General features: G+C 43.6%; 1 protein-coding gene and 1 long non-coding RNA gene across 4 annotated transcripts; one reads left to right on the forward strand and one right to left on the reverse strand.

The window, feature by feature from the left end:
- Positions 1-18: 18 nt before the first annotated feature.
- LOC120325131 (dolichyl-phosphate beta-glucosyltransferase-like) lies at positions 19-3,585 on the reverse strand. The gene is made up of 4 exons (XM_039390582.1): positions 3,484-3,585; positions 2,243-2,414; positions 1,356-1,402; positions 19-715 (listed from the first exon to the last, which is right to left on the reverse strand). Exons 1-4 carry the CDS (start codon positions 3,583-3,585, stop codon positions 578-580), a joined length of 459 nt encoding a protein of 152 aa, XP_039246516.1. The 3' UTR covers positions 19-577.
- A 131-nt stretch (positions 3,586-3,716) lies between these two features.
- On the forward strand, positions 3,717-8,948 carry LOC113988657. Of its 3 annotated transcripts, XR_005566996.1 has the most exons (4): positions 3,717-3,809; positions 5,455-5,491; positions 8,094-8,198; positions 8,624-8,948. It is a non-coding gene; the product is annotated as an uncharacterized LOC113988657 (long non-coding RNA). The 3 variants fall into 3 exon arrangements; XR_005566997.1 differs by lacking the exon at positions 5,455-5,491; XR_003540985.2 differs by lacking the exons at positions 3,717-3,809; positions 5,455-5,491 and having other exon boundaries at positions 6,454-8,198.
- The last annotated feature ends 2,317 nt before the right edge of the window (positions 8,949-11,265 follow it).

Consider the following 11,265-nt stretch of genomic DNA (forward strand, 5'->3'; position numbering starts at 1 on the left):
AAATATTTACGAGCAATCCTTAACGGACGAGCTTAAGGAAAGTAAATCAAAAAGCAGTACGCATTTTAGTAGCTACCTCAAACATCTTCCAAGCAGTAATAGTAAGAAAAGCCCTCAAGTCAGCAAGCCTTCCTTTCCAGTGACGTACATCAAAGTCAAACCAGAAGAATACAAAACTATTTTGAAAATACTACTACTGGCACAGGGATTTTTAAATAAACAATGCCATGAAGGGTGTGAGGAAGAACTATGTCAGATGTTCTCTCAATCACAGTATGAATTGAGTATTTTAAAAGACTTTTTAGCTTTCTAAAGTTCATATTCACATCATCACTATGCATATATAGAGTATTTCATAAGAAATTTCTTGACGTTAGGATTAGAATTCTGAGAATCGCAGTTGCAGGAAAACGGCTGTCACAGTCATCAATCAAGAAAACCAGAATTTGCAAAAGAATTATGTGTATTCATATGCATATGTGACATCCGTGATGCATACAGAACGACAGAAAGTACTCAGAAATATGAACTTCAATTGTCAACTATTCAAGTACCAAAATATAAATGCGAAAAATTGTTATATTCCACAAATGTAGCAAAAAAAACGACACCCCCGATGCTTGGGAAGGCACTTCATTTTTCTTACCTTTGTAGTTTGATCTTTACTACCATCATTAACCACTATCACTTCATAAGTGAATGAAGGATCTCGTTTCTTGAAAATGAAAACAGAAATAATACATTTAATCCAATTTCTTAAGTAGGCAGTAGGTCTTTCAAACATCATTATTCTTTTCTCCCTAGCAGGTTTTAAATTATTTATGGTTGCACTAACATGATATAGTTAATTTGTTCACATGGCATAATTAAAGAATTTTGCCACATTTGATGAACATACCATTACATTGGGTTGTCATGCTACCATCCGGAAATCAAAAAATCAATTCAGTTGTAAAAGATGGAACACTCAGAACATCATCACTGTTAAGAAAACCCAAACAGAACAACATCCACAAACTTTCACAATGGGCTTCCTACCCAGAGAACAAACCAAAATGAAGAACGGATACTTATGAAACTTGTTGAAACAAACTAGGATTTAGTTTAGAAAGTTAAATGTATGGCTAATCCTTAGCTTTGTCTTGGAAGGGTAACATTCACATGAAGATTTCTTCATCCCGTAGCAGTATATTAAATGTTTACTTAATTTAAAAATACTTTTTGGCACTTGATCTAAAAATAACTAAGAGACCTAAGCGTTACTTCTAAGTGGCCAAGTGTTACTGTTTAATGTACACTAACTTATTATACATAATACACACACCAAAAAAATATTGAATGCAAAAAGAAAATACCTGTCTTTTTTCTAGATAATCCAAAGCTTCATCCATCATAAGAGGTACTAGAGAAAAGGCGGAGGAGGTCAGGTTAGTAGATTACAACAGGCAAAGCACCAAAAGCAATTGCACAAGCAAGCTGAGAACAACCACAAAGCAAAGCTGAGCAAATCGACTCTTTCATACAACACTACCTTCAGCAAACAAGCTTAGCAGCTGCAACTCTAAGTGCTGTCCTTTCTGAATGCAAAAAGAACACTGAAGAAAATCACATACATGATAAAAGACAGGATAAAAACATTTCTTCTGAGGAACCAACTTTTCATTTTGAAATTTGTAATTCTCTACACAAGATTAAAAGAAAAAGAAATCATTCTTCATGATCGAGCCTGAAAACCAGCACTGACTTTATCTATTTAAGCAAGCTGACAGCTTCTGTACTACCATGTTTGATTATTTCTATCACATCTGAAAGCCTTTCCTCAGTATCAGGTACTCGTATCTATCGCCAAGTCAAACGCAAACGTGAGAGATCATTCTTTCTCTGCTCATCTGAAGTTGATGTTGTTTAAAGAGTGGGAAGCTCTCAAATCAGTTTTAAAAGTCTTTTTTTACTTCTTGCCTTGCGGCATTTACAGAAGCAATGAACAACCATTCTTCTGGGGTTCACTAAAATAGAGAGGATTCTTATAAGTGCCCCATGCTATTTTTAGCAGCAGAAATCAAGTTACACAATGCCTTAATTTTGAAATTCAATGTACTTGGACTGTTTTCTGGAAACCATGTCCAAAATCTGATCCATAATCTAGCCTGCCAGAATCTACCCCAAACATAACTGACCTCTGCATTATTACAGTAACAACAGACAGATTTTCTTCTTTTCCTCAAAACAAGAAAAATCTTACACCGGTCTTCCTCATTGTATGAAGGCACAACAACAGAGAGTTCCCTTGTAGGGGGATCATGTACACTTGGTAGAGGTTCTTTCCTGCCTTCAGCGTTTACGAAGAATTTCTCTTCTTCGTGTCGGTGAAGGGTTGGCATTTTTTTGGCAGTTACATGAGCAATTGCACAAATCTGTGATGAAAAAGAAATAAGAAAAATTGTTGAGCATTCTCTTAGAAGTTGACCGAGCTGCTGAATGTGCTACAAAGGGCAACCAACTGTTTTTCAATAATGCGGTGGGTCAGTGGTGTGGAACTTCATCCACTGACTGAATCAGAGAGGACCAAAATCGTCTCATGCCATTTGGTTACTCCTAGTCTGACCACTGTCAGCATCACTGGCTTGTTGCTATCTTCGACTGTAAAGCATGCAGATGCCTCCAAAGTCGTGGTCCAAGCCCCCACTGCCTGTTCCCAAGTAATCCAGAGCACACATGCTGGTGCTGCCTCTGATCCCACCCTGCCCCACTGAAATCAATGGCATGGCTCCCGACCAGCCAGCCACAGGTGCTTGCAAAACAGAGGCTCTGATGGCCTTATGAATGGCTAAAATGAAGACACAGAACTTGCAGTTTGGAGCACTTAATTTGGTGACACCACGAAGAGAATCACAGAATCAATTAGGTTGGAAAAGACCTCTGAGATCATCGAGTCCAACATCGAGACCGAACACCTAATTAGACCACGGCACTGAGTGCCACGTCCAGTCTTTCCTTAAACACCTCCAGGGACGGTGGCTCCACCATCTCCCCGGGCGGGAGGCATACGTGGCACTGCGGACAGGCAGCAGAATTCCGCCTTCTAGGGTGTCCGACTTCTGCAACTTGCCGGGTATTTCAGCCAGGCAGAGACACAGCGACCTCCCAAACGGTTACCGCGAACGGGCCTTACCAGGACACTTCCCAAGGCGTCTTTACCCCCTCCGCAGGTCCCCGGACGCCTTGCTCGCCCCAACCCCCGCACCAGCGCAGCCCCGCCGGCTGCTGCCCGGACGGCTCCTGGTGCCACCCGCGCTGCCCCCAGCCTGGGCCAGCCCTGCCTGGGCCAGCCCTGCCTGGGCCCGCCGCAGCCCCCCCGGAACCCCCCGGCAAGGACAGGATCCGCGGACAGCGCCCCGGCTCTGCACCGCGGGGGCCGCCCCGCGCACCGCCCCCGCCACGGAAGCCCCCGGGCCCGCCGTGACCGCGCTGCGCGGCTCTCACCAGGACGAGGAGGAGGGCGGCGAGGGCCACCAGCGCCGCCGCGGCCGCGGGCAGGGACAGGGACAGGGGCAGGGGCAGGGGCGGCTGCAACGGCAGCGCCATCGCCCGCGGCGGCGCGCGGGACCCGGTCGCGCGGCGGTAGCGAGGCGGAAGCGGCCGCCTCGCCGGGAGCCGCTGGCGCCCCCTCACGGCCGGGCCCCGACAGCGCCGCCACCCCGACCCCCGCCGCCAGCGCCGGTCCGCCCGCAGAGCCCGCCGGGCGGGCTCGCCGCCAGGGGGCGCCACATCCGGGGCGGCGGCGGTGCCGCCATGGCGGCCGCCTTCAAGTAAGTGCTGGGCCTGGCGGCTCCGGTCCCGCTTCTCCCGCTCCGGGCGTTCCGCTCGATCGCAGCAGCGCCGCCCGGGCCCCGCGGGGCCGCCCGGGCTCCCCGCGCCACCGCGCGCGCGGGGGGAGCGGGCTCGGCGCGGCCCCCGGGATGGGGTCGGTGCTGAGGAGGCTGCGGAGCCCCGACGTGTGCGGGGGGGTACTGAGCGAGCACGGGTTGTCCACCCGGGAAAAGGCTCGGCAAAGCGCGGAGCTGGGTGTGGCCTGAAGGTACCTGGTGTTACAGAATCGCAGAATATCGCGAGTTGGATCCACAGGGATCACAGAGTCCAAGTCCTGGCCCTGCGCAGGACACCCAAGAGTCACACCACGTGCCTGAAAGCATTGTCCAAACCTTCTTGGACTCTGTCAGGCTTGGTGCTGTGACAATTTCCGTGGGGAGCCTTTTCCAGCACCCAGCCGCCAAAGGGTGAAGAACCTTTTCCTGATATCCACCTTAAACCTCCCCTGACACAGCTGATAGCATTACAAGGAGGTTAAAAAAGGGAATTCACTGGCTTCTCATTTGTAACTTCTCGTTTTAGAATAGTAAAATGAATTGGGTCAGAGGGGGTTTTCACAGGTTGTCTCATTCCAACCCCACTGCCGTGGGCAGGGGCACCTTCCACTAGACCAGGTTGCTCAGAGCCCCATCCAACTTTGCCTTGAACACTTCCCGGGGTGAAGCATCCACAGCTTCTCTGGGCAACCTCTTCTAGTATTCTTGCTTCTATGTTTATGTCTTAAGTGCATGAAGCAGTGTTTAGCAAAGTGCTTTTACATGAATTGGAAGAGAACAGGCCTTGCGTCGGGCTTCAGAAAACCAGTACAGGACCAACATATGTGGAGCCAGCAGCAGCTAAATCATGCTTGCCATTATGTTTGATATCTCTGTATGTTAGTTTGCATTTGGAAAACCTGCTATTCCCATTTATCTTTGGTTTTTCCTCCAGAAGCACTATTTTAACAAAACTGTGAATGCTTTGTTTAGGTATTAACAACAGTTTTATAAAAAAAAGGTGGGATTTTTTTTTAAGTTATTGATCCCTACTTGAAATACTAATACACGAACACTGTTAGTAGTATGTAATTAATAATAAGCGTTAATTATTTCTGAAGCACTGCACGAAGCATATTTTGTAATTTTATATTATCTCAAAGATTCTAAGAAAAACTGTAGCATTTAAAATTGTTTTATGCCATTTTGTCCATCTGAATGCAATCCTTGAACTAACAGATATTTCAGACACAGTTATACCATTATGCTTTCTGCGTTTTTTGTAAACCATTCTACACCTTTCTGTCAGTAAACACTTCTTTTGATTTATAACTAATATTATTGAGGTGAAAGCTAGTAGTTTTTGTTAGGTACATGTGCAGGCAGGTTCCTTGTAAGGAGGCGGAATTTTGGAACTGAATATAGGAAAACATCTTAGATCAGTTCAGAGTTTCCTCATCTTTCTGTAACCATATTGCTAAGCAGCTTTGCCAGGCATCTTGATTCTCAAATTATTTGTTGTTGTGGGTTAGTGCTTGCTTATCTTTTTTTTGCTATCTCTTGCCTACTCAAGAGCTTGCATGTGAACTTCTCTTTCAATTTGTTTTAGAACTCTGGAACCACTGGAATATTACAGAAGGTTTTTGGTGAGTAAAACATGAGATGCCTGTATAAATTGCTTATAATGAATTTTTTCTTTCTTGTGGTTCTTCAGATCTAACACGATGCAGTATTGTTTCAGTTTCTAACTTAAGGGTCACGTGTTGTACAGCCTCTGCCTGATGGTATTTGAACGTTACGTGGTTTTAGGGGTTGTTTTGCTTTAGTTTACTGTAACATTAATTTTAAGAGCTCCACTAGGTGGGGATGGAGGAGGGGAATTGCCTATGAAACCTGAACAATACAGACAGATGGAAATTCTCATTTTAAGTTACCAATGAGTATTCATTCTTGGATGATATTCTGAATCTAGCCTGTAGTACTTATCTTTGAGACAATCAATCTATTGTTATATTTTCTAAATAAATTATAATAAAATTTAAAAATCAGGGATTTTTTTGCAGGTCTACAACCACAAACTACATATCAGTTGATGAAAAACCAGGTAGAGTTGTGACCAAGTTTTCCCTAGCATTTTTGAGGCTGCGTATTTCTGCTAAAAAGAAGAGAATATTGTTTTATATCAACTCCAATAGCATAAATATTACTGTATTATTTAATAAAACATGTTTTCTAATTTGAGCTTTGTAATTTTTGGTTAGAAAGAGAACTGTCGACCTGATGGAAGAGAGTTAGGTGAATTCTGGGCAACCACTGTCAACATAAGCAAGTGCTTATTTGGAATAATAATAATGGGAGAGGTGTTATTAATATCAGGTTATAACAGTGACCTTAATGACTTCCTAATTGGTTTTCTTGGTCCTTGCTTTGAAACAAGGAAGAGAAAGGATTTTTATTTACTCTTTCAGCAAGCATGAAAGAGAATGCATAGTACAGTAATATACTTTAACATTGTTTTCAGTCCTGATCCTAGGCTGATGTGCACAGTGTAATTACTCGGGTCTGCTCCTGTCTGGGTATATGCAGCACAGTTTAAGTGGCTGTGGAATCTTGTCTCTGTCTAAGGTGAGCAGTATCTGTTACAGATGCTGAAGGCAGCATCAAGGCATATGCTGACCAGCACAAAATTGATGCCCAAGCATCGTGGGAGGGACAGTGAGTCCTGGCTTCTGCTGTGTTCTGAGCTTGGTGGGCAACTGCCTCGAGCAGAGGCAGAATGAGCCAGCAATGTGCCCTTGCTGCAAAGAAGCCAATGTTATCCTGGGCTGCATTAGGCATGGCATTGCCAGCAGCTCAAGGGAGGTGATCCTGCTCTCTGCTCAGCACTGGTGAGGCCACACCTGGAGTATTGTGTCCAATGCCAGGCAGTGTATAGAAATTCCTGAAGGGAGGGTGTGGGAAAGACAAAGCCAGGTTCTATTCATTAATAACCAGTGACAGAACATGAGTCAGTGGGCACAAGCTGAAACACAGAAGGTTCCCTCTGAACATGATGAAACACTTTTTTACTGTGAGAGTGATGGAGCACTGGCACAGGTTGGCCAGAGAAGTTGTGAAGTTTCCTTCCTTGGAGATAATCAAAAGCCATCTGAGTACAGTTCTGGGCAACCAGCTCTAGGGTGGTCCTCCTTGAGTAGGGGCGTTGAGCCAGAAGAGCTTCAGCTGTCCCAGCCTCAGCCATTCTGTGTGATTAACTGTTTAATGTAGAGATTCCATCCCACTCTGGACTTGAGACATTGCTTAGGCTCTGTTTAGTATAAAATGATGGAAAGTTAACACTTTGTGAAGGTAGGTGTTAATTAATGCTCTTTGAATGAAAAATAGATTTTATTGAACGGTACTTTTCCTCTGCAGGTTCAATTGATACATTGACCTCTTCATGTGTCCCTGCATCACACAAAGAGCTGATGTGTCACAGTGCATGGGGTTAGACTTTAAAAAGCAGCATTTTTGAACAGAGTAGCTAAGGACTTTTGTTTTTGTTACTATTGCTATTAAATGGCAATCCGAGGTGTTAAAATTCAGCTTTAAGTTCTAGTTTTTCTTGTTGAGCAAAGTTGGCCTATAGTTTAGATCCTATAGATTTCCCATTGATTTTGCTCTATTTTAACTTAAATGGTTCAAAAATAACAGTATTTAATCTCTCAAAGATATGCATCGTGATGTATAACAGTTTATACTGGATGTCAAACACCCCATAAATCCATTTTTTTAACTATTCCCAGACTGGGTGATATTAGAGTTCTCTGACAAGAAACTGAGAACTACTTTGGTGAACTTACTATTGGAAATGAGTTTTGCATTAAGGTGTCTGGTAGAGATTAGTGCAGCCTACATCCTGTGCCAGTTTTTGTGTAACTACAAAATAAGTGACTGCATCCTTCAAATGGCAGTTTAGTGGCATTTTCCTGCAATACGTGAATGTCACATATCTAGGAAACTTCAGGCATAAAGCTGCATTTTCAATAGACATAAACACTTGATTATGTGGAATCTCCCGTATTTTTTTACTTTTTAATTTTTTTTAAAATTGGTGCACTTTGGTAAGAAAACAGGTAAGCCTGGGCACTAAATCCATCTACAAGTATTTTGTAAGACTACAGTAAAAATTAATGTTATGTGTATTTTGCAATAATGGTAATGGAGCAATACGTACAAACATGTCTGCATGCATTTTCCTTTCACAAGCACATTACTCGTTGTTGATCCAACTGCTGAAGAAGATGATTTAGCAACTGGAACAGTAACCATTGTCTGATGAAGTAGGCAGACTCTGTTCTGTCCATAAGCCAGGTACTTCCAAATTTATTACAAAGAAACGTATGGAGATGATAACGTTTAGGTCAAGAAAAGACTGTGTACCTCCTTTGTTTTGTAAGATTTGGGTGCTTTATAGTAACAGAGCATCTGCTCAAATACTCATTAAATTACTTTCTCTTGAAATTAGTTTTTAAGATGGTGGCATGACTGAAATTCAAAAAGAAGTCACAGCTTGACCTCATACAGCAGAGGACAGATTTTGAGCATGTTTCCTGTTACAGCTCTAGTTTGTTTCCATTATCTTTGCCTGAGGCTGGAGCTGGGAAAGCTGCATGCTCCCCAGGTGAAAGGTGTTAGTCATAAAAATTACTGTATTAATACTCTTATTCGGAAATCACATTTAGAGATACATAACTGAAGTATAAGTAGAAAATCAAATTGTTTCCTTTAATTTTTAGGTGGAATTCCTTTTACAGAAGCCAAGCTTCAGGACTATATCACCAGAGCAATTACAAGACACAAAGAAGTAAAGAAGCTGATTGACAAAGTAATAAAAAGTACAGTGCCCAAGTGAACAAAATGAGAGATCTTTTCAAAAATGGATTTGTAAAAATTGTATTTGTTACAGTGTTCACAAACCTTTTATACTAAATAAACAATTACCAATACTACCTTTACAAAGGAAGTCCGGAGAAGCAATGCATTAATTTCAGGGGCAGGTGGATAAAGCCCCTAGGAATGTATTGTAACAAGCTCTAATATTCAGTAAAGCTTAGAAACATAGACATTTGTGTTATTTCCTCAGTTTAAACCATCCCTATCAGCTGTTCATGAAAGCAAATACCTTTACTTGAATGTCAAGGAACAGAAGGCACATGAGCCACATCCACTTCAAGGTAGCATCAGTTATTTCACTGATAGTGAATATTTCATATTTCATTATAATAGAATTCAAGGAAGAAAAACATTACACAACAACAAAGTAACAACAAAGAAATATACAACAAAACCACTCAGGCTTTTCACCATTAACGTACAATGTACCTAACACAAAATTTCTTACCTGTTCCTGAAAAAAACACCTACTTTAAGTGCTATTATTTGTTAGAATCCATCACTACAGAATATGTAAATTTTCAAGTGTCTAGGTGTTTTTATGAAAATGTCTAACACTCATGCTTTCTATTTAAGTCTAGTGGATAACTGCATGATTTCAGATACTCAATTCACTGACTGCTTAACATTAGGTAACAATCCAAATCAATATTAGCATCAGTCAACAGAATACTACGTGGAAGCAGGATTTATATGCACCCAACTGTCTACCATCAGTTGTGACTGAAATCCCACCATTAGCTTTATATAGCAATTCCTATGATGCACTGGCCAGTGACTAAGTGTTTAGAAGCATTCACAGGCTATGAAGGAACACATCCCTGGAAAAAGGAATGTCAGAGCTCAGAAGTGACATACAAAATAATTTTTTTAAAGAAAATGTGAAACGCTTTTCAATGTGAAATGTGATGGTATTCTCCTCATCAGCCAGGATACTGATGAGGAGCAAAAGAATCTGAAAATACATTATCCGAATCATAACTTACCATTGTAGTTGAAACCACGAGACCAAATGGCAAAAGAAGTACTCAGGAGTTTGGTGCAGCAGGCAAAGAATCATATTTTATGGTCACACTTGGGATACTGAAAAAAAAATCAAGAAGAAAAAGTATCACTAAGAAACTAAATGGGTATTTTATTTAAATGCAACATTTTTGGCAGCCAGTTGTACTTAAAACTCATTTGCATAGTATCCTTTCCTCCAAAAGTAGAAACAAGAGTTGCATTCACTGCTAGTGCACAGGTTCTCATTCTAATGACTACTACTACTCTTCATAATCATTTTACATCAGTTATATTAAATAGTAAAGTAATAAGCATATAAGTGATCTTACATAGCCAAGTACTCTTCTCTATTGCAGCAGCCTGCCGAGACATCCCAAATATCACATCCTCAGACGCACAGAAGGCTAAAACATTTAATGACAATCAGTCAGAGCGTTTAGCACACTCCATCAGTTCTTCTGTTTTGCTTTCGAGCAGGTGTTATTCCCAGCCAACACCTCCACTAGCGGTGTCTTCCAGCACTGTTCTGCGATGTTAGTTTAACACTGACTCACAGAAGCGTCTGCCGGGGCGGAGAGTGACCGGCGGAGCCGCCGAGGGCAGCGGCCGGCCAGGAAGGGCCGGGCCGGCACAAGCCGAGGGCGCAGGACGGGGCCCCGTCCCGCCCCCTCCCACCGCCCCCTCCCCGGCGCGGTCGGGGGAGTCCCATGCCCGGGGGACCCCCGCGCCCCGCCGAGCGCCGATACCTGTCGGCCTGTCCCGCGGAGCCCCCGGCACAGGGCCCCACTGCCCGCCCCACCATCCACTCCGCCGCTTCCCAGACGCTCTGGAAGGGGCGGGAGCGGCGCCATGGAGAGCGGGCGGGCAGGGCGGTGGACGGGGAGAGATTGGCGGCGTTGTTTGGTAAGGTGGGAGTCTGGAGGGTTCAGTGGTAAAAAAAGAGCCAGGAGGGTTCTTCAAGGCAAAGATTAAATGCCTTTGTGAACGTCAGGATAGGTCTCCATGTGTCTCAAGGGTGCTGTAAAGATATTTGAAGGTTTTTGGTGTGTGACTCCCGGCCAGCAGCACGTTGGGAAAATTGGTTTCTCTTGAGAGCAGAGAGGACTCAGAGTATCCTGAACTGGAAGGAACCCACTGGGATCATCAAGTCAAGTTCCTGGCCCTGCACAGGACAACCCCAAAAATCACACCATGTGTCTGAGAACGTTGTCCAGACACTTATTGAACTCTGTCAGGCTTGGTGTCTTGACCATTTCCCTGGGAAGCCTGTTCCGGTGCCTGACCACCCTCTAGGTGACGAACCTTACCATAAAATCCAACCTAAACCTCCTAAGACACAGCTTCATGCCATTTCTTTCGGTCCTGCCGCTAGTCACCTGAGAGAAGTCCCTTCATTTCCCCTTACGAGGAACTTGTAGACTACAATGAGGTCTCCTCTAAGTCTCCTCCTGGCTGAATAGACCAAGTGACCACAGCTGCT

The sequence above is a fragment of the Pipra filicauda genome, unplaced genomic scaffold, assembly GCF_003945595.2.
Source record: "Pipra filicauda isolate LSUMZ 115617 unplaced genomic scaffold, ASM394559v2 scaffold842_size68298_pilon, whole genome shotgun sequence".
In the NCBI taxonomy this organism is placed as follows: domain Eukaryota; kingdom Metazoa; phylum Chordata; class Aves; order Passeriformes; family Pipridae; genus Pipra; species Pipra filicauda.

Bases quoted from the DNA above. Each gene is read 5' to 3' on its own strand.
- LOC120325131 (XM_039390582.1), bottom strand. From the start codon at position 3,585: ATGGCGCTGCCGTTGCAGCCGCCCCTGCCCCTGCCCCTGTCCCTGTCC. The intron at 1,403-2,242 runs GTAAGATTTTTC...CCTTTTCTCTAG, and splicing joins ATACAATGAGGAAGACCGGT to TACCTCTTATGATGGATGAA. The intron at 716-1,355 runs GTATTTTCTTTT...TTCATTTTCAAG, and splicing joins ATTATCTAGAAAAAAGACAG to AAACGAGATCCTTCATTCAC.